Source organism: Brienomyrus brachyistius, chromosome 8 (genome assembly GCF_023856365.1).
Source record: "Brienomyrus brachyistius isolate T26 chromosome 8, BBRACH_0.4, whole genome shotgun sequence".
NCBI classification, from domain to species: Eukaryota; Metazoa; Chordata; class Actinopteri; order Osteoglossiformes; family Mormyridae; genus Brienomyrus; species Brienomyrus brachyistius.
The window spans coordinates 20,390,412-20,415,232 of record NC_064540.1 but is presented as its reverse complement, the minus strand read 5'-3'; the positions used below and the strand labels follow the sequence as shown (position 1 = coordinate 20,415,232).

The window sequence follows — 24,821 nt, the reverse complement described above, 5'->3', positions numbered from 1 at the left end:
TAAGTTAGGACGATTTCAAGGGCCTCGGAGTGACAGGGGTCCTAAAAAAGGAAAATAACTGGATTGTTCTGGACTATTCATGTAATGGTAAAAGCCTCTAAATCTAAAATAACACCAAAATAATCCGCCAAGTTACGGCTGGAAACGTTAACATTAAATTTATACTGACCAAAGTGACACAGCCATGGCAGTGTCGGTATTAATAATCACATTACAGTAACGCTACGGCGGCGCAGGGAAGGACGGGGGAGGCGGGTCTCTCTAACCCGGAACAAGGAAGTGCGCTGGATCCCGTGGGGCGGTTTGGATTCTGTTGGACCGGTTCACCGGGGGACACTCCCTTTGCAGCCTCACGGGGCGAGCCGACACCGGGAATAACCCCGCGGCCGCTCATGGTTACCTACTACAGCGAACGAGCAAGTGAACTGGTTAGTTTTTACTGATTCGCACGGTTCTGTGGGTTTATTCAGCTGTGCGGATGCGCGGCAGGTGATTCCCGCACCCAGTCCAGCACTGCGGAGACTGCAAGCTGCAGTGTTTCGGATTAAATGCGACTGAATTAAAAAGGGTGCGGGGGAAATTTGATCAGACGCAAACAAGCGAAAGTGTTGGCATGCTGCCTGCTGTTCTGAACTGTTACAGATATGACTTTATCTTTGATGTGGAAACTGAATGCGAAAAGACCGGCACGTTTCACTGGATCAGATTAGTTTCGATGGTTAAACAGATCACTAGGAGGTAAGTTTCTCGTCCTTCGTTCGAAAAGTGTGAAGAGTGTGCAGGCCCGAGAATTGTTCCTGAAAGTGTGAAGTAACTTTTATCACTGTTTTCACGCACATCAAATAAATTTCCCAAATGCCATTGCAAATTACGTACTGCATACTAAAGTATAATTTTCTGTACAAGTTTGCGGACAAAGATACACTGGGATTTGTAAAATACCTAGGAATCGTACCTACGTTTGTGTAAAGCTGAATGCAAAATCATACGCTGCAGTTTACGTTCATTTATGACATCGTGTTTTTTTTAAACATAATTTCCGTTGATGATTGTAATCTGCTGCTTTGCCTTGTGGTAACTACATTCTCTTGCTGTGACAGTCTGCGCCATTCTGGTGTCTGCAGTGAAATGACTTGACACCAGAAGTCCGAGCAGCATCAAAAAGCAAGGATGGCAGGGATAGCCTGGTATCAAGAGAAGGTAAGACTTGGTGGGCCACACTAATGACGTTGAAGGTTTTGTGGTTTACTTTAACCAGAGAGGGGCATTCACAGAATGGCTTTTAAAGTGTTTTTTTTTCCCAATGGCTACTTGCACACTGTTTTGCTGACAGATTGGAGCCTATGACCAGCAGGTCTGGGAAAAATCACTGGACCAAACAGAGTTAAAGGTGAGATTCTTGTTTTGTGGACACTTGCGCAGCCTTTCACTGTTATGTTTTGCCTAAATGCAACGACTAAAATGGCATTAAACTTTGGTTTGCAGGGTTTTGGCAACAAGCCAAAGAGGACGGGCCATATCAAGGCTGACCTTATTGACGTTGACTTAGTACGAGGTGAGGTCCGGACTATGTGTGAAACAACGGTTTGGAACAAAACAAAGTGAGGCAGTATTACGAAACCACCACAGGGTAGTTGGTGAAATAATCTGTTTGCCTTGTGGGTGCTTTGGGTTTGCTAGAAGATTCTGAGCTCATGGGCAACTGGGACCCTCTTTCAGGCTCGACCTTCAGCAAGGCCAAGCCTCAGAGTCCCTGGACAGCACTGACCCGCAAAGGTCTTGTAAGGGTCCTGCTCTTCCCACTTTTCTTCCAATGGTGGACCCAAGTCACCTCACGGGGCATCTCCACGTGGCTGCTGTTGCTGTACTTCTTGCAAGGTTTGTTGGTTATCGATTCTGTGCTAGGCATCTCAGGAACCTTCACCCCCCCCCCCCCCCCAAACACAGCCCAGATGGGTCAAGAAGCCTCACCCGGGTGTGTGACCATGAGTTCCTCCCTGTGTGTGTCCCATAGTAGCTGCCGTGATTGTGTACATGGTGGTTCCGGTGGCTGGCGTCAGCGAAGTTGTGGGACCAGCATGCCTGATGCTACTGCTAGGAACCGTGCACTGTCAGATTGTGTCCACGGAGTCTAGCAGAAGTCTGCCGGTCAGCCCCTCAGCCAACCTTGCCGGAAGTCCGACCCGCAGGAAGAGGTGGGGCCACACCAGCTGACTGGACCTTTTGAAGGCGTAGAACCTGTGCAATGTGCTGTAATTCCTGAACTTTTTCCTTCAGGCAGAGGAAGGGTAGAAATGCGAAGAAGGAGGTGGTGGAGCGGTTGAATGACCTGGAACTGCAGAATGAGATCCAGAAGATATCCAGGAGAGAGAAAAAAGGGGTAAGACGTTGGCTTGTGCCAAACCTTGTGGTCTGGGTTCTTTCGTAATACTCTTGCAAAACAAAAACACACTAGATAACCTTGACTTGAAATTTGTGCTGCACTTTCACTTTGCCACAGAATAGTTTTGTCAAGCTAGGGGCGTCCGAGGAGCTGTCCAGTGAGGAGGACGCTGAGGAATACGATCAGCCAGGTCGGCGGCACCGCTCCAAAAAGGCATCAGCCTCTGGCACCATCCTGAGGAAGCGGAGCCATGCTTCCTGCAGAACAAGCCCAGTGCCTCCAGTGCGCCCTCAGGTAGCGGCCAGATTACCTTCCAGGCATTTAGTATCATGATGGTTTGGTGTATCGGAGGTGTGAGATGCTGTGTTGCACTCTGGCCAGGAGGAGAGCAACAAGGCGCAAGGGAGAGCGGCCAGGCTTCCATCGCGGCAGATTGAGCGGCTACGCCCCTCGGAAAGCTCTCGGCCTGCCTCTGATACCGACGACACCATGTGGGAGGAGCTCCTCCAAGGACCGGACTCCGCCTCCTCCGGCAGTAGTGACAGTGATGAGGAGACCCGGCAAAGCCACGTCATGCCTGTGCCCATTATGCTAACCAGTGAGGATGAGAGCTTCCAGCAGGTGTGCCACTAACACCCCAGCTGTGCCCAAGATATTGTGTCAGCTACGGCATCTTGCAGTTTTTTGGGCCCGTTAACATTGTCTACCCAGGTTTAATCTGGCCAAAAGCAGTTTGATGATCCACCAACATTTTGCAGTGGAAGGAGGTGAAGTCCACCTTTTCTTTGCCCAGAGTCACCTGTCCTGGCTGCAGGCCTGCCATCCATCTGAAGACCGTGTGAGTGCCATCATCTGGGAGAATGGGGAATGTCAGAAGATGGACATGTCTGTATTGGACATGAGTGGTATCATCCTGAATCGGGTTAGCCACTTATCTTGTTTGCTATCCAGTACTTGGCTTGCCATGTAGTAATCTCATGTGGACATTTGAAGATGGTCCTTATTGTGATTTTCCCTCTTGGGCCAGGTAAAGGCTGTGGAGCAGGGGGTGGGCTACCTGATGCTGGGTGTGGTGATGACCACCGCGCTGGCCCTGCTGCCCTTCAGTTTCCGGCTGGTGCAGGGGCTTGACACAGCTCACCTGGGCTCCCTCTCGCTGTCAGAGCTGATGGAGATGGCGCTCGGGCCTCCCAGTATGGTGGCGTATTTCTTTTTCTTCATCACCACCGTGGAGAGGGTCTGCCTCTCTGGACTTTTCTTCTTCATGATGTGTGTAGCGGAGAGGACGTACAAACAGGTGATTCAGGTGGACTGGCTGAATCTTGTGGCCTTATATGGTCTGTTTTAACAGGCAGGCTAGGGAACCAAATGCACGGAAGTATTAAAAATGGTCTTCTCTCCTGACCATTGAGTCATACCTCTAGTCTATGGCAGTGATTCCCAACCCAGTCCTCAGGGACACCCAGGCAGTCCATGTTTTTGTCCCCTCCCAGCTCCCTGCCAGAAAGTCTACATTTCTGCTTCCGGGATGGGAGTAAAAACATGAACTGTCTGAAGGTCCCTAAGGGCCGGATTGGGAGACACTGGTCTAACGTGTTACCTTCCCCCAACAGCGTCTCCTCTTTGCCAAGCTCTTCAGCCACCTGACATCCGCACGGAAGGCCAAGAAGTCAGAGATTCCCCACTTCCGGCTGAAGAAAGTTCAGAACATAAAGATGTGGCTGTCGCTGCGGTCATTCCTCAAGGTTCGGACGGATGGACCTGTCTCCTCATCATTGTCCAGTAACACCACTGTCCACCAGAGAGACATTTTCGTCTGGCTGAGGCCTCACAGTTTTTTTCTTTGTGTTTGTGTCGGTGGTTTTTTCCATTGCAGAGACGTGGACCCCAGCGATCGGTTGATGTCATTGTCTCCTCCATCTTCCTTCTTGCTCTTTCCATCTCCTTCATCTGTTGTGCACAGGTCAGCCATACCTGTCAGCCAAACACTAGCTTATTTTTTCCATAGCAGCTATTAAAATCCTATTCATGCTTGTATAAATAGCCTAATATTGAAAGCAGTGCGTGCATGTCCATTAAATACAAAAAAATCTAAAGTCGACAAAACATTAGCTGTATTTTTTTTATTCTAGTATTCATTAAATGGTTTGCAGAAAGCATTTCAGTATTAGCTAGACATTGATATTAAAACTGTGGTTACTTGTGTGGGTACTCGTGGTTGTATTTACAAATTAGCCAAGTGGCAATATTGTGTTCTTTTTATCTTTCTATTTTATAAATGCTTTTTAACATGTTTTAGCTCTGTAAAGCAATGTTTCTCAATCCGGTCCTCGGGGACCCACAGTCCCAAAGGACTGGATTGGGAAACACTGCTGTAAAGAATATCTGCTATTTTGCATTATTGTTAAAAACAAAACTGCATTTTACAGACTTCCATGGTGGACTTCCACTTTGGGGCATAGAATAGTCATGTCATTTTGAGTGCCTCATCTAATCTCCTACACCTGCAGCTCCTTCACAGCCACCACACCTTCCTGTATTCAGAGACTAACTGGGAGCTGCTGATCTGGGGATTTGCCCTTATAGTCTTTCTGCTGCGCCTCTCCACCCTGGGCTTCGAGACCAACCGGAAGTACAGCAACGTGTCTGTGCTACTAACAGAACAGGTACCACTTCATGGTGCCCGCTCCCCCCACCTTTGTAAATACTATTCATGGCGCCTTTCCACTGCCACCAAGAAATAACCCATACGTGAAGTGACGTTTTTTTTCCATTGTAACTTTTCCGAGCAGTACCCGCGCTGACATACTAGCAGGGCCGAAAGCGTGACCAAATTGAGCTTATTACGTCACCACAATCTGATTGGTTGAAATTCGCAGACATACTGTTGTTCTGTATCAGTATGCGTGGATTATCTGAATGACAAAAGGGCATATTCTATAAATAATTAATTATTAGTACTATCACATATCGCAATGCATTCCCAATAACTCAGAACATGAAAATGTACAGCCACCTACTTAAAAAAAGTACTCTAGAACAGCTGAATGGAATGGATTCATAATGGAAATTCACACAAGCGAATGCTAATTCTGCCAGCGTTTGATGCTAACATAACAGCGATTCTCACAGATGTGTTACTGTAAATTAGCACATAGTAAATCATGATGTACACTGTGTGAACAGTAAACAGTAAAACAGCTGCATCTAGTCTCTCTTCACGATACAGCTTGGGTCTGGCTTGGTTCCTGTGTGCCAGTGGAAAAGCGCCATTAGTTTTCTACTGTGGCTCCAGGTCACCATGTCTGACGCAGACACCATTTTTACTCAAAGGCGCAGGGAAAATAGATTTATGTTTGCCGATTTAATTTTGCTGCATATGTACTAAAATACTTCATGGACCAGAATTACCTTCCTTTTTTTCTCCAGATTAATTTATACCTGAAGATGGAAAAGAAACCCAACAAGAAGGATGAGCTGAACATCGTCAACAACGTCCTGAAACTAGCCACGAAGCTGATGAAAGTAAGATCAGTGTCCACATTGGGTGATGCAGAACTGACCTGTCGTATTGATTAAGTGTGATGTGATTAGCTTGCTTTGAATACCACTCTGCCCTGAACAGTGATAAGTCATTATGGTCAGGTATAGTGTGGGACCAAGATACCACATTTCTGATCAATCAGCTGAGGTTGCATTGTGATCTAACTTGTAGCCAAAATGTTGTAGATTCGGGGCAAGACAGGGTATTGTCATACATTTTGAATCTAAATAAATGGGGTATGCTTTTTGATGACATTGACTTCTACCATATACATAAATGAAAATGATTCTGAGCCTCAGCTCTTGTCTCAGGAGCTGGACAAACCTTTCCGGTTGCTGGGCCTAACCGTGAACCCTCTGATCTACAACATCACACGTGTGGTTATCCTGTCGGCAGTCTCGGCCGTGATTAGTGACCTACTGGGCTTTAACATCAGGGTGAGTGATGGTTCGTCTCTGCTTGTGTCTGAGTACTGTCTGTGGTGTTTTTACTGCTGAGAAGGGAAGAACGAAGAGGGTGTGTTGACTATCTCCCTATCTATGCTTTAATCTTTGTCCCTGCTCCCAGCTGTGGAAGATCAAGCCATGATACGAAAGTCCGGATAGATGACTTGAGTTCCACAGATGTGCTGGACCAGTGAAGGATATCTGCTGATCTTCATCAGTGAGCCCTGAAGCCAAACTGCTACAGATGGCATGGAAGGGCATCCCTGTTTCTAAGCCAATGGAGAAGGCTCAAAACAGTGTGTCCAAAATTTAAATTCCTCAATGGGATGAATATTTACACTGGATCAATACGGGTCACTTTAGCGGTTTGATATTTGGCGGGACCAATTCAACGATAGAAACAGGATTACGCTTTGCTTTCCTACACCGAATGTGCAAAACTACTGTCTTATTAAGTAATCCGACGGACATTTGTATTCGTGGACAGTATTTCATAATACAAAAGCAATTACCTCGCCCTCAGGTGTAGCCCCCTTAGTGCCTTTTTCCTGCGACAGTCCCGGAGATTGTTTAGGGTGGCGAAGCACCAAAGGGTGGGAAAATAGCCATGCCAAGGCGAAAGGAGAAAAACTGGAAGTTTCGAGTATTTTACGTAAAGAGATGCACGGAAGTGACTCGGACGCTCTAAGCGATGGAATCAAAGTTAAAATCCAATGAATCGGTAAATAAATCAGAGGAAATGCAGTCAAGGATGTATGAAAATCTTAGGCTGCTGTGTGGTGATTGTGTAACGACTAGCCGAAGTAAACGTTTTACGCATTTTTATTACGCGGATCCATAACCCAGTGTTTTATTATTATAATAATTATTATTATTAAATAAAATGTGGCGCCTTCCTTGTTTAAGTATTTATTTTTAAAAATTATTGGTTACTGAGTCTGGAGGAGGGATAGTGAATTGAAAGTGTCGCTAAATTTATTTTGCAGGTCATTGGCTTTAACACTGGTACAGAGCAATTCGTGTTACATTATCCATGTTGTATTATGCATCAGCAAACAAGTCTGTATGCGATTGTATTTTTGTTAAAATACATTTCCCAGCTATTGCCTCTCTCCCATGTATTCTGCCGCTGTTAGTCATTAATTTCATTGAATTTACAAATGAACTAACAACTACGGACGCTCAATTATGGTGAAATGTGCGACATAAATGGCTGCAGAGCACTTGTGTGGTTTTAAGAGCTGTGAAATACCCCCAATTAAATAAGTTGTGTAGTGAACTGGGAACGGTGAAAATCTCACGGGTATTTTGTGTATTTGCAGAAGGGATCGAGTTCTATTCAGGCTCGTACCAAATTACATCTTAACGGTTTGTTGTTCTCTAATTGTAGGTGGAAATGATTTCCCTGTAATTTCAGGATAAGCAGAACATAACTGGAAAATTCTGCAAACGTGTACACGCCTTCCAAATAACGATCGATATTCCGGCTGGAGCACTTAGTAATTTCATATTATTCAAATGATTTCATATGGACTAACTAGGTGTTATGCCGCGATCTTGCGCTATACGTTATGAAGCCGTGGTTGAATGGGTGGTATAATAAAATTTTGAGACGAAATATTTGTAAAGCATCATTTTTATTCAGCACCTTTAAACAAGTATTAAGTGTATTGTAAAACATGCATTTAATTACAATACTGTTTGTACTGCTAATAATGAACGTTATTGTGTATGCTAGTTTAAAAGCTGTGTTCCCATTCATTTGCATTTAAATCAGGGCCCCATAGAAAAGGCTTAGCCCCCCTTTCATAAATCCTTAGCTCCTGCATGATAATCCAATGCGAGAAACTTTTATTAGGATTCAGTTGGGTTTTTGGACATGCAAACTGGTCAGTTTGAATGGAAAAAGTTCGTTAATAATATAGGCATTTGTAGCTTTTTGGGAGCTAAAGCGAACGAGTATTGAATATAAATGCTAATATTAATGACGGAAATATGTCTTATGTGCTGTCAAGTCAGTGTCGACTCTGGTCACCATATAGACGGCATTATACAGAATACCCTGTCTTCTGTCTGAATCTCCAAACACGACTACTTACTGTTCGTATATAAAGCACTTCAGCCAGCTTTTAACATAAACTCTCTAGGTTTACAGTTCTACAGTGCAATAAAGGGTTTAATGATGTGTTGCACGATAAATGGGAGTATCAAACTATTTCCAATTCGGGAGTGTAGCATTCAGATCAAAGTCGTGGATAATAACGTTACCTTTATTCGTAGAAATACGGTAACAAGACTATGACGTAGAGACACACCTTCATTCATGTGTTTGGCCGGTACCGTTTCGGAAGGTCATCTATCGCCGAGGTAATAATACTGTTTCTCTGCCGTAGTAACCGCATTATTGGCCCAAGTGTCACAGCGCAAGAAATTTTCGCCGGCTAAGCTGCATGCAAGAAGGGAACCACATTCTGGCTTTTGTACCTTTAAGTACAACAAAATTGCATATTAAATATATTGACGGCTGCAAGAAAGATATGTATATATATATATAGATGTATTATTCCGTTCGATGATATGGTACAATTCCACTGTGATTATTATTAGCCGGACGTAGGTAGGTAAGTGGGAGCTTTCCATGCAATTGTCATCGCTGTTATAAGATAGCTAGAAGATTAGCTGGAGTAAAACGAGGTAAAATATGATGAAGGGAGATTATCGACTCAATGGAGCTGTTTGTTATGGTGACGCTTATTTTCTTTCTGAACATCCTGATTCATTTGGGTTTTACCTAACACATTGCAAATTGATATTTCAGAAACCGCTTTAATTTCACGCTTTTACCAGCACTGCATATTGCTCAGCGCTTTAATGACGTCGCACTGCCGTTCTTCCGAAATATTCACCTACGGTATATATAATGTACTTTACCTCAAAGCGAACTACATAGACGTCTAATAGCGAGTCAGCACTATTCGAATGACTAAACCAAAGAAAACCTCGAAATAAAATGACACCCGTGCATGTATTTTTGTATAGATGTGGCTTTAATTTACGGTGATCGTCTACTGGTACATGTGTGATGCACGGCCCCGAAGTCTTTTGACTTATTTTCCTATTATCATGCATGCATTGAGTTTAGTACATTGTTAAGTTGATTTAATTTCTCAACAGCAGATTTCGCCCTCTCGGAATTACAATAAAAAGAGTATAGATGCATATAATAGGCCTAAATGTTGATATAGCCTATAATTGGAGTAAAATACTTAAATGATTTCTGGAATCAATTATGTGTGCATTTTTTTAAATCACATTTGTTTGAGATTGTCTGAGATAAAATTGTTGCTTCTTGAAGCAATGAAGACCCAGTTCTCCTAGGATCAAAACAAGTCCGGCAATTCAAATAAGGAAGACCGTCGCACTGCCAGTCATGTCGTCTGGCCCGCAGGGAAACTGTGCGCCACTGAACTCCGCTGACTTGAAGAAAACGGAGTACAGGACCACGGAGAAGAAATGCTGTGAGTATGACTGCACGCCCAGGTTTTACTTTGGTGTGTTTTAAGAATCTGACTCATGGAAAGCACTTACTGGTATAATGACAAAATGATCTGTCAGGACAAATTACGTGCTTATGGAATGTATACAGTACAGTGTAGAGTAGCGGTTCTTTTCCTATAAATGGATGGTTATAACGGGAGGTCAAATTGTTTTTACTTAATGTTGTCAAGGCTGATTGAAGATATTCTTAGCTATTTTTGCAAACACGTGTTTAAACGGTGGATTATTTTTAGATAAGTCTGATTTGCTCACACTTGCCCCACAACCGTACACCTCCAAATTCTGACATTCTGCCCTGAATTTGGTTTCTGCCACACCTGTCTTCTGAAGTGCGTGCTCAGGGGCAACGACTGGCAGTTAAATCTGTGCCACCAGGAAATGATGAGGTATAAAGTCACTAGCATAGGACATGTCTTCTGAGGAAGACGATGATGATGATATGAGGTCATACAGGCTGCTTTTATTATAATAATTGCAAAACTCTCCCAACTCCTGCCCATTAACAGAACCAAACTGAATTTAGATGTGATGAGGAATTTCACCTAATATTGTGCTTACTGTGGTTAATCAGCTCGCACGAATGTACATGTTATGTTTTTGTAACACTATCCCACTCATGAAATCACCCCCCCCCCCCACCCACGTAACTCCCTCCAAACCTAAGCCACCCTCCCCAGAAACTGTTGGAGCAGAATCAGACAGTTGGAGCCCTGTCTCCAAGCATCGAGAGTGGTGGGCTGGACCCGCGTGTCACGCGTAAGCGAGAGCTTCTGGCCATGCCTGGTTGTGAAACAGCGAGTCTGGGATTTCTATTTTCAATCGTCCTGCCTGCCACCTCATATAGCATTGGTGGTGTGACAGAGAGCCAGAGTGGGGGCAGGAACTAGTAACAGTTGTGTAGTGTTCCACACTGACACACCCCCTGCCAGAGGGGGTAGCGACAGTAGTGACACTGTAAACTTTTGCCCCCACAGGAAGGGCACCACTGGGGAAGAAAAGGCACAAGCTGCTGCCCAATCACATAGCAAAATAAGGGTACAAACAAAATGTAAACTTCCACCCCTTTCCCATATGATTTGGTTTAGTCTAGATGCTCTTATATTTGAACATAAGAAAGTTTAGATATTTTTTCTGAAACGGATATATTCGCACATGTTCTCCATTCTTCCAGCATGTGGGATAATTGGCAGCAGTTTGGTGTGTCACTGTTGCGCTTTGGGCTATGAATGAGCCAGTGGGACTTTGGATGTCTTCATGCACTAGGATAGTGTGGTAGAGCCTGTTTCAACCGACTGTGATGTTGGATAGCTTGTACTTTTGGTCTCTGGGTTTCAAGCGTCTGTATGTTTGTGTGTGTGAATCATATCCCCCCCCTCAACAGCTCTGTTTGACTATCACAGGACTTACCTGCAGGACATGTGCTTGCTTTCCGTCGGTCCTATTTATACTCATTACCCATATGTCCAGCTTTGTATAGTGTAGTCATCTTGAATGAAACGTTTTCTGGAAGGTCCAACAGAAGGACTCATTTCCGCTCTTGAAACTGCGATTTCGCCACCACAGCTCAGCCTTCCTAGTCAGGGGGTGTCCACTCATGCAGAGACAGCTTGACATGACCCCTGTCGAGAGATTCATTCTGCCATCTAGACCTTAACAAGCTATTATGTCAAGCCACAGTGTTTTTCTTACCTTTAGCTTAGTTATTTACTTGATATTTTATATGGGTATAAAAAATAAAAATAATAAATTGCATCAGTTTTGGGATACAGTGAGATGTATTGGAATTATTTGGTATCAATACACCATCCCCAGTACCAAGAGGTAACACGCAGGTTTATCTGTTTTGAACTCTGTGATCTCAATTCAGGAATTATCGGGACCATTTCATGGTATGTGCGGTCAGTGAGACTTGTTGGCAGCACTGCTTTTCCAATGACGGCGTATCCGTGTGCATTGTATCTACCCAGCCTGGGCCTCCTACATGACCAACTCCCCCACTGTCATTGTGATGATTGGCCTGCCGGCAAGGGGGAAAACATACATGGCCAAGAAGCTAACACGCTACCTCAACTGGATCGGTGTGCCCACCAAGGGTGAGTGAGCTTGGGTAGACAGCTGTCCCTACCTTGGGTATCAATCAAATCAACACATCCTGTTTTAAAATCGATGTATATTTGAATAAGGTAATATACATGCAGGAAGTGACATAATTGACAGGGAACTTTTACTGTTGGGTGTTGACCTCGTTGTCGCCTTCCCACAGTGTTTAACCTGGGTGTGTACCGGCGAGAAGCGGTGAAGTCTTACAAATCCTACGATTTCTTCAGACACGACAATGAGGAAGCCATGAAAATCAGGAAGTATGTTGAAAGAAGTTTGCTTCCGGCCTCTGCTGAGCGCTTTGGTGATTAGTTTTGAAATTGAACATCCAATTTGTCAGGCTTACAGAAGTTTACTCTCTATACACTATGCCCCAAGGCAGCGGAACTACACCAAATGGGACTCTGAAGAGTGACCACTTTCTTTTGTTACAATTATCGTTTAATATGATTTAATATGATTCTGACAGTTGGATCCAAGATGGCAGCGCCTAAAAGTAACACCTCACCAGTTTGTTTCTCTGGATGTTGGGTACAATGTACTAGACACCCTTGCATCTTGATTTTTGAGTTCACATGATCATTAGTTCCACAGTCAATAGTAGAGCTCACAAGTTTCATCAAAAGTTTGGAGTGAGAATACAGAAGTTAGGAGCAGAACGTGTGTCTCCTGGTCAATGCATGAGACTTGAGAGCCCTGCTTATTGCATTCATTCCATCTTGCTCTTCCACTTCCAGCTTGTCTGCACTCCGTGTCTGTGCACATCCATATAATAACATGCTTGTAGCAGGATCAAATGTAACTTATTTTGGAATTTACCCGGAAATAACAGATGCTATTTTCTGATTGGCTGGTAGGTGGCTAATAACTCTGTATAACTCGGGACAGCTATGAACTCTGCAGGAGACTCCATATGCCTGCACCTCATCCATTTATTCTTTATAACGGGACACCTTGGTGGGTGTTATCCCTTACTTTTCAGCATGATAAATACAAGGTGTGGCGTGTGAGCGTGTGAACTGGTTGAATTGCATGTGTTTTACAGTCAATGCGTGAGACTTGAGAACCCTGGTCTATAGGTACTGAGGCAGGGAACATTCTGTATTGTTCTCTGTTTTAGACGGCATTACATAAAAATGAGAATTCTGACACACTTTCACAGAAATCAGTCTTTTTCACGCACAAAGATACAGTCTTTGAAGGCGAATAGTAGCTGAACCAGTTGGAGAGATCTGGGCTGGCCTTGTACCTCAGACAAGGTTATTGCGACGAGCTAAATGCCAGAAATAAAAACTAATTAAGGCAGAGCTGGCTAATTTCATTGCAATTTTCTAGCCTTTCGCTTGACAGCTAGTAGATATTGATTCTGTGATGTATGTAACCGAAAACTGGGGCAACTGGTGATATGTGATTAAGCATTTTTAATCAGTTGCAGTTGTGTGGTTTTTGCAGTCCCACCATGGCTAAATACACAGCAGTCTAAAAGCTGTGATCACCAGCTTGGACTGTTGCTCTAACATAGAAGGAAAGATGTGATTCTTTCATTTAATTCTTGTGTGCTAGAAGCCACTCTGGAAGCGAAACTGATTTAGGTGTATGTAAAATTGAAATAGTTATACATTATGTATATGCACAGTGTACATCTATGCAGAGGACCTCATTGATAATTCGGCTACAATGGGAAGCAAACATCACAACCTTCTGAAGTATATCACAATGTTTGGAAGTCGTTACTGAAAACCTTTGTTCCCTACAGACAGTGTGCTCTTGTTGCTCTACAAGATGTCAAGTCCTACCTGAATGAGGAAGGAGGTCAGATCGCTGTAAGACATTGTTTCCTTATGCCTTAAACCCTTCCGGAAGTTAAGACCTTGATATTACACACCGCTACAGAGGGCAGGCATGTTTAGCTGCGTGACCAATGGCTGTAGCCCTGTTAGGAACATCATCTCTGTTTGGCACTCAGTGTCATGTGACTGAAGTGAGCTCCACATAGAATTGTTAGAAACTGAAACTTCAGGGATTCAAGATATCTTCTTGTCAGCACCTCACACCACATTTATGTATGGTATTGGCTTACTCTGTGTCATTCAGCCATGTTTTTTCCACAATATTTTTTTTTATTTTATTTTCATTTTTTAAACACTTTGAAATACAGCCTTTTACAATTGTGCAGTTTTCCAAATATCATACAAACACAAGATTGCTGCATTTACTCTAGAGGGATAGAGGGAAAAAAAAGAGAAAAGAGAAAAACAAAACAACACTAAACAAGAATGTTACTCCTGTTTCAGCCCATGGTAATCTATTCAAAGTTGATTCAGCCATGTTTGTTTTCAAAGGCAGTACCACAATTCTTGGCAGACATTAGGTTTGTCAGAGTCACCTTTACATTTACTGCAGTAAATGTAAAGGTGACTCTGTGAACTTTTTGTTCACTTTCCCTGTGAACTTTTATTTTTATTTTCAGGTGTTTGATGCTACAAACACAACGAGGGAGAGAAGAGACCTGATTCTTTGCTTCACTAAGGAAAATGGCTACAAAGTAGGAGCTATACTCTTTATTTAATTACTATATAGATACCCTGAAAGTCACAGACCTCTTTTTCAAAACAAAGTGAAATCATATTTATTCATTCTCATGGGAAGAATCCATACTTTGATAAATATGGATATTGCCATTATGAAGGATGCTGAAACAGCTGTTTCCTTCAACAGGTGTTCTTCGTAGAGTCAGTATGTGATGACCCAGAAGTCATTGCTGCCAATATCCTGGTACGTTCTGACCAATGTATTGCGGTGTCAAATGACAGTATTGTGAGCGGGCATTTATTTAGCCTTATCCACGTGATGTTTGTTGTTGTTGTTCGTCCATTATTTGGGTCATGATTGGACTCTTCTTAGGAGGTAAAGGTGTCCAGTCCTGACTACCCAGAAAGACACCGAGAGCGTGTCATGGACGACTTCCTTAAGAGAATCGAGTGCTATAAAGTTACATACCAACCACTGGATCCTGATGAGTATGACAGGTTGGAAATCACAATTCACTCATTCCCTGTTGTTTTGTCAGCCTTTTGCTTAAACACCCTTAAAACCCTGATTACAGCACAGATATTGTCATTAACATCCAGCTATTCATCCATTCTGTATCTAATACATTGTGGGGACCACCTGTTACTTTGACCTTGTGGGGATATTTTTTTCAGTCCCCACAAGGGGAAGCTCATTTTTAAATAAATCTGTGACTGCAATAAAAAACCTAAAAGTACCCTAAGTTCTGTATTTTGTTTGGTTATTTATGGTTAAGGGTAGGGCTGAGTAGGGTTAGGGTTGTCACAATTTGGATTAGTGTTATGTCCATAGAAATGAATGAACATTTCCGACAAAGATATGAGTACAGGACTTTGTGTGTGTGTGTGCGTGTGTGTGTGTGTGTGTGTGTGTGTGTGTGTGTGTGTAGAGGGTGTGTGCCCTGCAATAGATCGGTATCCCATCCAGCGTCTCCCCTACCTTTTACTTCCGTGTACTTTACCGTGACTCTGCGTTGGATGATCTGAAAGACCCACTGATAAAGGTGACTAATTTCCAGCACCCAGAGTTCCATTTTACCAATACATTTTTTGGTGCGTCTGTCTCTAGGGATACCTCCTTCATCAAGGTGATGAACGTGGGCCGCCGATTCCTGGTCAACCGGGTGCAGGACTACATCCAGAGCAGGATCGTCTACTACCTGATGAACATACACGTACACTCTCACTCCATCTACTTGTGTCGGCACGGCGAGAGCGAGCACAACGTGCAGGGCCGCATCGGCGGTGATTCCGAGCTGTCCCTGCGCGGGAAGCAGGTGCAACCCTTATAATATATCACCTTGAGCGATACTTAAGTTACAGTTGTGCAATCGCATTGAGGCTATTTAAGAAAACAGGTGTGTTATGGGAAAATGCGGTCATTATCATTACGGTCAAGTTCCCGAGTTTCCAAGGTTTTACTGCATGCATAGTTTAATGAGATTCTTGTTTGCATCTTCAAACTAGTGGTAATAAATACAAGACAATAAGAGTTTAAGTCAAGCTAGGTGATGCTAAGATTATTCAATTCTTTGGTAAGACTCCACCTAGAATACTGTGTGTAGATTTGGTCACCATATCTTAAAAAAGACATTGCTGCCATAGAAAGGGTTTATCGTAGGGCTACAAGAAAGATTCCTGGTCTTAGAGGAATGTCTTATGAGGAGAGGTTAGCTGAGCTGAATCTGTTCAGTCTCGCGCAAAGGAGACTATGAGGGGACATGATCCAGGTATATAAGATTCTAACAGGCCTGGATGCTGTTCAGCCAAATAGTTACTTCAATATCAGTTCAAATACAAGAACTCGTGGCCATTTTAAACTGAATTTGAGAAAGCACTTCTTTACACAGCATGTAGTTAGATTAGAATAGTTAGTGTGGTGCAAGCTAAAACCTTGGGTTCCTTTAAATCAAAGCTAGATAACATTTTAACAACTCTGAGCTATTAGTTAAGTTCTCACCAAACGAACTTGATGGGCCGAATGGCCTCCTCTCATTTGTAAATTTCTTATGTTAAGTAACTAATAACGAACAAATTACCATTAGAATCAAGGAATAAAATGTTTTGATAGCAGGTGAAATCATTTTACTGCATAATTTGCGTTTATTGAGGATAATTGCGGAGCCTTTAGGAACTATCCCTGAATCTTCTTCACTGAATGAATTGTATAAAACAATTCTTGGCCGTGTTCATCACTGAACAAAAAGAGTGAAAAAAGCAATCATTTGTAATCTTTTACCCCCCCCCCCCTAATTTGTCTATCCATTGTCCAGTTTGCACAAGCTCTCCGAGTATTTATTGAGGAGCACGGTCTCTCAGGTTTGAAGGTGTGGACCAGTCAGCTGAGGAGGACCATCCAGACAGCTGAGGAGTTGGGAGTTCCCTATGAGCAGTGGAAGATCCTCAATGAGATAGATGCTGTAAGTACCACTTTGATCTATAAGTCCAGGCAGGATTTCCAGCAGAACCACATGACAAAGTGTGTGTGTGGAGGGGACTAAGGGGTGGATAGGAATGGAAATGGAAGACAGCCAAGGGAAACACTTACAAAAAAAACAGACGTATGGTCTTGCAAAGGACTCATGTGAGTATGTGTTCTGGACCTGAGAAACAAAACTGAATCGTGACCCCATCATGTGTTGGTTTCTTAGGGTGTTTGCGAGGAGATGACCTACAAGATGATTGAGGACACCTTTCCAGAGGAGTTTGCCCTGCGGGACCAGGACAAATACCACTACCGCTACCCAGGAGGCGAGGTATTCCTGTTGACCACCTGAGATCGGCGTCCCTGGGAAGGAGATGCTCTGGATGAGGTCATTGTGTCCCCTTCACTCTCATCACAGTCCTACCAGGACCTGGTGCAGAGGTTGGAGCCAGTAATCATGGAACTGGAAAGGCAGGAGAAAGTGCTGGTCATCTGTCACCAGGCCGTGATGCGCTGCTTGCTAGCTTACTTTCTGGACAAAAGTGCCGGTAGGTACACAGGCTTATGTTTTACCTAATAGCACTGCCAGTAAAATAGCATTTCAAAAGTGCAGTTTTTAGATCACTCAGTTGGTTATTGCAGGGGAACAATTCAAGTTAATTGCAAGGCTACGACCGCAGGCCTTTCATGGAAATTTCACATTTGCAGCCTCCTTTTACTCAGCCGACATGAGAGCCAGCATGATAGCAAGAGTGTAACTGTGTTTTTGCTCATGTAAATGTCTTTTCGTTAATCTTTTTGTTCATGTTGACGTCATATAACTATATCAGCTGGGAGTTTGGTTTGTTCCTGGCTTTTTTGATGTAACTACCTTACAGACACGGTACAACCATGGTTTGAGGAGACCATGGGGAAATGACTGTGCTTTCCGTTTGCTGCGTTTCTCAGATGACCTGCCTTACTTGAAATGCCCCCTTCACACAGTCCTCAAGCTCACACCAGTGGCCTATGGTAAGACCTTCTGCAGCATCTGCCCAGTGAGCCGTCCAGTGCGTTCTGCGGGCCCCTGCCACTGCCCTCCCCCACGTAGGCTGTGATCAGGGACACCAGCAGAAAGGTTTTAGTGCGGTGGGCAAGGGATGGCCAGAGATTTTCTTTGGGTGATACAAACACCACAATAATAATAATAAGAAGAAGAAGAACACTGTTTCGCTCCAAAGTGTTTGAATTGCTGACTAATTAAAAATATAGTTAACTAATTTAAAATGCAACAAGAAGAATTAGGATTAACAACATTTAAAATCAGTCAATTAAAGATTTTACAAACCCTTTCATTCAGAAGCGCTGGGGTGCAAACTAATTAACGACACAAACTATGTGTGGATCTTACAGTTAACGGTCCAGTGGGACACCGAAATTTTCTAAAATAAAATCTCTGCAGCTGCCTTTGGAGGTGGGCTGTGGATTCCTGGCCACCCCTTGGTGGCGCCTTTGACTGTGATTCTGTTGTGTATGTTGTGTGTCTATTGTCGGTCCTGTTGCACTTAACCTGTGTCTAATTCCTGTATCCGCAGGTTGCAAAGTGGAGATGTTTCACCTGAATGTAGAGGCGGTGAACACACACCGCGATCGCCCTTTTGTGAGTTATTCTTTGTTTTTTTGTAACTATTTCTTTTCAGTTACAGGGTTATGAAACGCATTATGAACTTCAGTGCACCAAATGAACTGTATGAAAAATAGGGTCTTAAAAATTATGTTAGGCTTGTCTGGTCTCCTACACACCTTTGCTTGTGTTCCTCTTATGGAACATTAACTTACATAATACTGATAAAAATTAGTCACTTTGGAGTTTTGCCATTTTATCTTTTTTCAATTGACAGCATATGTTTGCAAATAATAATAATAATTTCTGTTGTTATTATTATTAAATTTTGTGATTGACGTTGTCGCCTCATATCTGGAGTCATGGCTCTGAGTCCAGCTCTGTGGGTGTAGCGTTTGCATGTTCTCTCAGGAATAGCGTGGGTTTCCTGTCAATTTCCTTCCTGGAATTCAGACATGCTCTCCAGGTGACTCTGAATTGCCTGCATCGTCTGAGTACACGTCTGAATTCCCTGAAATGGACTGGTGTCCTGTCTCTGATGTATTCGGCCTGTGATCAGGGTCATCTGGGTCCTAATCAAGGAGTTACTTCATACAGTATGGCTGGTTTCACGTACTGTTATAGGTGTTACCTTCATGTTTAGATCATCAAGCAACAGACTTACCAGTTTCCATTTCAATATCTGTAAGGGTTCCACTTAATATGAAATTTCACTGTGTTCATATTCTTGCTTTTGATCATGCACATTCCTGTATGGCGCTCACTCTCGCTATGCTAATTTGCAAACTGAAGGCATGTAGATCTAGTCATGACTTTACGTTCCATGATCACTTCGTGTCTCTGTCGTCATTGTTGCACTTTTACCAGGCTTCTCAAACACCTTGTACTTTCCTTCTGCAGTCTCGGCATCTCCTGGTTCTTTGGACAAACCTGTTCACGTGTTAAAATTGTCTCCCACCTCAACACTGTCAAATGAGCACTTAGGCTCTCAGGAGTAAATGGCATGACCCAGCCTAGCTGAACCTAGGCTGGCTTAGCATAGCCTGTATGCCCATGTTTGTGTTGAAGCTCCACTGCCACAGAAGTGTGGCAGAAGTAGCCAAGGCCAGCTAACGCTCGCTCTAGCTCTTCAGGAGTCCCCTCCTCATTAGATCCACTCTCACCTGCGCTGTCTTGTGTTTATCTCTCACCATAACGCACGTGGTCTCTTCCCCCTCCCCGTCCAGAACAAAGTCCGGAAGGACCCTGCACCCGTCCTGCTCCGCCGGAATAGTTACACACCCCTGTCCAGTCACGACCAGGTCAAGCGACCCCGGCTCTACAGTGCCGGAAACCGGCCCTGGCTGCCCCTTGCCCCCTCCCCGTCGACCCTGCAGTTCCCGGAGACACCAGAGGGGGCGATGCTGCTGCAGCAGAGTGAAGTTAGTGTCAGCAGTACTGCTGGTATTAAGGGCTCTCGCCTTAAATCACCCTAATCAGTCACCCACCCCACCCCCCAACCTTCCTTCTTTAACTCCCCCATTGTTGGGCACCCCTGCCCCCAGTTCTCTTCCTACACTTCTCTCAGTGACTTCCCTGTGGACCTTCAGCTGGTCGATTCAGTGATTGCCAGTGGAGTGGAATGGTCTGGCATGAGCTGTTGGTCTTGTGGTTCTGGTTCGGTTCCTGTTCTCTGGATGTCTTGTGTCCGCCCCGTACCTGCTTGTGTCTGGCATGTCCGCCGTCCTTGTGTTGAGAATCTGCCGCGCTATACCTTGATCTCCAGCTCGCCCCCATGCAGTGCAGAACCCCCCAGTAAGCACAGGGATGAGAAGCTTTCTGCCTGTGTCGGTCGCCATCTGGCTCTGCCAAACCCACGTGGCCTTTTTCACCTGTCCAATGGAACAGGGCGCCTTTCAGAATGTTCTGATTTTTGTGGTCAGAGTTCATGTACAGAGGGAATTGAATGGGATAACTTGGCTGAACTTCCAAACACGTTTAAAAACCCACATTATATGCCTTTCAAATGTTTGGACATCTACATTGTACACATTTTAGGTATATTTGTGATCAAATAGGGTGATACATAATTATAACTTGGGGGTGTAATATGTAATCTGATATTTATATATGCTGTTTCTGTGTGGGTAATTTTCTGTATGTCTGTGTGGTGCACATTGTATATAAAATGTGTGTTTGTGTGCTTGGCTGTGTGTGTCTTGTTTCAGCTTGATCTTTCCATTTCTATTTGCCCCCCCCCCACTCTCTCCCTGTCCTCTTTCCTTCACAGCCCTGGACGGCAAGCAGCTGTCAGTGAGTATCTTGCAGGATGTGTCTGCAGATATTACCCTCACTGCAGGACCAAAGGGATCCTCCAGCCAATGAGAAAACTGCAGTATTTTCTCTGATAAAATAAGAGAGACTTTATCAGTATGCAGTGGTGGATAAAGTATCTGAACCCCGTACTTGTGTAATATGTTACTAGGAAAATTATTCGGGTAAAAATTAAAACCCATCTATTATTAAAGTATCACTTGAGTAAAAGAGTCAAAGTGAGTTAAAGTATCTGTTATTAACAGTATTTAAGTATCGAATATATTTAGCTGGTATCAAATGCAGCCTTAAATAAAGTGGTGGAAAAGGTTAGTTAGGTACAAAGACCTTTAGTATCAGTTTCCAAAAGAAAAACTAGATGGTGTTGCAGTACTTTTATGAGATTTTGTAATAGGCCTACTGTCTCAAAATACATATTTATTATTAACTACACTGTATCCATAGGAAATAATAAATGGACTAATAGCTATAAAACTAAATGACATAGACATGTCCATCAATATGTACTTTAAGCAGTAGACTATGGAGGACAATGCACACTGTTTAATTTTAAGATTATGTGTTTATGCATATTTATTAATGCTTGTGCCCATTTGCCAGCAGCGAATGCTTTATGTTCACTCATGCTCTTCTTCAAGCACAAAGAGTAGAAGGTATTTTTGACACAGTGCGATTTTTCACAACTTTGCTGCACGTGTCTGTGTTATTTAGGTTTATAGTTACCAGTCCATGAATTATAAACTTCCTATTTTGAATTGACAGAGTACAGGTACTATATAAGTAATGCAAAAGTATTGCAGGATCTCACAAAATCTCATTATTTTTTTCTTCCATTAATTTTTTCCCCTCCCATGTCCCCTGTGGCAGATTGGCCCCAAAACCTCATGTACTCCCTATCGGGGCAATACAGCTGTGTTTTTAGTGCACCCCTGTAGACAAAATTAGGTTGGCTTTGCAAAATGTAATGAATAACAGCCATTGTCAATAGAAATATACTAAAGTAAAAAGTACAGAATTTCTTTATAATCGTAAAGTAGAAAGTGAAAGCTGCTAATATAGTGAATACTCAGTCAAGGACAAAGTTTTCGAAACAATACTTATGAAGGTACAGATACCGTACAGCACTGTGATTATGTTATCGCTCATTTTCATGGGTAAACACCATCCCGCCTTTGCAGTCTCGTTATGATCATATCCTGAGAGAAGCACATATTTCTCAGAGATGCTTCTATGTGTCTGTTTTCTCCAAGGCAGAATTGTTTCCCTCATTTTTTGGTGACTTTATTCTGTAGCCGTGCTGATGACAGTGGATACATTCAGTTAAGAGTTATATAAAGTATTTTTGGCACTGATTATGCCTGTGAAAATGATACCTGTGTGATATTTTTGTCTAGAAATTAAGTATAGGAAAAAAAATACATTTTGCTTAAATCCCCTTAAATTTTTGGGATCAGTTCTCGAGACAGAATAAATGTTTTGAAACTGTTTACCTAAGTCGATTACTAAAGCTGGAGGATTGTGCTGATACTTTTACTTTGTAATATATTCCTCATTTCCAGAAGTTTCCCTAGTAAAATCCCACACATAGATTCATTAAGGTTATTCCTTCCTTCTCCTTCATCTTGTTTTGTCCTAATTATGAATCTTAGACTTGGTTACAAAATTTGAATAAAATTTGAATGACCGTTGTGCTTGCAAGGTTTATGAAGCGGTTATGGACGAGAGACGCATCACATTGTGAAAGCACTAGGACCTGTAAGCAAAACCACAGCCTCCCAGGCCCAAAAGCATGCTGTCATTTCCCTCCACTGTTGTCACCTCTTTAGTTACAGCATAAGCTTCTTCTGATGGAGGAGGGAGGACATATGTCACATGTGATGCTGACATCTGCTTCATTCCCTTCATAGGAATCGATCTGCGAGGGAATCGACTGTGACAGCCAGGAAGAAGCTAGTGACTGTGTCCGCTTTTGAGTAGGAAGGTGCAGCAGGGTTCTTTTTCTCTGAAAGCCCCACCCCCTGCTGTCTCCCAGCCCAGGACCTGGAGCACTTTGGATCTGTCTGCTACATGTCTTCAGTTGCACTGCATGTCCACTTGTATGTATGTATAAATTTCTGAGCACCAAAAATCTGAATAATTATGTGCATTGCTTATAAGCAATGCCTGTAAGTATAAATGTCTCATTTAATGTTCATTTAGTAAAGGAAATACTTGTGAGCTTCAAGTATGTTTAAATTCATTTTAAAACATCCATGTTTCCTAATTCACAGCGACTATGTACTATATAAGTGATATGGAAGATGGATTTCTATGTATAGTTTATTATATAAAAAAAACACTTTGCATGACTAATATGAACCTTATAAAACATACAGCTTTTTAAGTTGGCAAATTGACATTTTTTAAATATATATTTAATGAAAAGCTTAAAATGCAACTCTGAATATAGATTTTAAAACAGTGAACTAAATATTTGAAACTGTAAATGACTCACAAGCAATTAAAACAAACCTTGCTAGATAATTTATTTTTCTCTGTTACACAAATTTGGTACAAATGTACATAGTAATAACTTAGCTTTAAGGTTTGTGAATGAATTGGCATTTTGGCATCCTGTACCCCATGAACGAAGAAACTGAAATGAATGATCACACAGATCTTTTTCTTGCACCACTGAATGAGTGATATAATGGTAGGAAGGTGCTGCAGGGTTCTTTTTCTCTGAAAGCCCCATTCCCCCCCTACTGGGTCGCGGGGGGTCCGGAGCCTATTCCGGAAGCAATGGGCACGAGGCAGGGAACAACCCAGGATGGGGGGCCAGCCCATCGCAGGGCACACTCACACACCAGTCACTCACATATGCAAACCTACGGGCAATTTACCAACTCCAATTAGCTTCAGCATGTTTTTGGACTGTGGGGGGAAACCAGAGGAAACCCCACGACGACATGGGGAGAACATGCAAACTCCGCACACATGTGACCCAGGCAGAGACTCGGACCCGGGTCCCAGAGGTGTGAGGCAACAGTGCTAACCACTGCACCACCATGCCGCCCCTAATACAGAAACTAAAGTAGTTTATATACTGGTATGAACACCGTTAGCTCTATTATGTATTTATACATTTGTATATACTTTAAGTATGTTAAAGATGCAAAAGTAGTTTTAAACAACATAGAAATTGTTCTTAAGGACAAAGATGAATGGAGGCAGTTGGAATGCATAAGAACCTTTAATGGAAGGGAGCATCACAATCAGAATAGTCCATCCCAGTTTTGGTTAATTAACAGGGCAGTCCACATCATGGGGTACAGGATGCCTGTAGAATCACATCAGTTGTTTGCTCTGAATCTGTGCCTTAGGGGCAACATTTCTGAAAGCCTTATCTACTTCAGCTTTGAGACTGTGCATATGTTTAAAAGTTTGATAGAGTGTTTGTTCAGCCTGCTTGCGGGAGGAGACCTAAAAGAGGACTGCGTTACTGATCCCAAAGCTCCTTCACAGGGAAGGCCACTGCATTTCAGTCTACTGTAACGTGCTAATGAATGTATTCCAAAACCAGCTAACGCACAATGTACGGTTTCATAGTAGTGTGCTGCTTTTCAATCAGCAAAATGATGCCTTGTTCAAAATTGAGTAAATAATGCTAAATGAGTCCCACCGGTCTCGTCTACTTATTTTGAAAACTTATGAGCTGCCTTATCATCAAGAGAATCCTGGATGAAAGCATGAGATACCATCATATTGTCTTTGCTGTGGATTTACTTTTTGCCGCTTCTGAAATGCTTCATTTGTAGGGCTAAGAATTTTTTTCTTAAGATCTTGTGCAAAACTCTGAGATTAATAATGAGTAAATGTTTACATATTATGCAACATACA

At 42.9% G+C, this 24,821-nt stretch overlaps 2 protein-coding genes across 5 annotated transcripts; both read left to right on the top strand.

The window, feature by feature from the left end:
• The first annotated feature begins 268 nt into the window (after positions 1-268).
• On the top strand, positions 269-7,991 carry phtf1 (putative homeodomain transcription factor 1). Its single transcript, XM_049023984.1, has 18 exons — positions 269-428; positions 643-738; positions 1,101-1,200; positions 1,334-1,390; positions 1,486-1,555; positions 1,720-1,878; positions 2,015-2,195; positions 2,278-2,380; positions 2,501-2,677; positions 2,765-3,004; positions 3,177-3,305; positions 3,411-3,680; positions 3,997-4,128; positions 4,260-4,346; positions 4,894-5,049; positions 5,813-5,908; positions 6,239-6,364; positions 6,495-7,991. The coding sequence occupies exons 3-18, from the start codon at positions 1,171-1,173 to the stop codon at positions 6,513-6,515; spliced, it is 2,034 nt and encodes a 677-aa protein (XP_048879941.1). The 5' UTR covers positions 269-428; positions 643-738; positions 1,101-1,170; the 3' UTR covers positions 6,516-7,991.
• A 75-nt stretch (positions 7,992-8,066) lies between these two features.
• On the top strand, positions 8,067-24,597 carry pfkfb2b (6-phosphofructo-2-kinase/fructose-2,6-biphosphatase 2b). Of its 4 annotated transcripts, none has more exons than XM_049023998.1 (16): positions 8,067-8,740; positions 9,729-9,891; positions 11,899-12,024; positions 12,195-12,291; positions 13,788-13,854; positions 14,502-14,576; positions 14,750-14,806; positions 14,936-15,060; positions 15,671-15,878; positions 16,875-17,021; positions 17,253-17,357; positions 17,445-17,574; positions 17,975-18,037; positions 18,601-18,665; positions 19,856-20,050; positions 22,850-24,597. In XM_049023998.1, the coding sequence occupies exons 2-16, from the start codon at positions 9,804-9,806 to the stop codon at positions 22,913-22,915; spliced, it is 1,614 nt and encodes a 537-aa protein (XP_048879955.1). In that variant the 5' UTR covers positions 8,067-8,740; positions 9,729-9,803; the 3' UTR covers positions 22,916-24,597. The 4 variants fall into 4 exon arrangements, with proteins under 4 accessions (XP_048879955.1, XP_048879956.1, XP_048879957.1 ...); XM_049023999.1 differs by lacking the exon at positions 8,067-8,740 and adding an exon at positions 8,747-8,990; XM_049024000.1 differs by lacking the exons at positions 8,067-8,740; positions 19,856-20,050 and adding exons at positions 8,747-8,994; positions 20,899-20,921.
• The last annotated feature ends 224 nt before the right edge of the window (positions 24,598-24,821 follow it).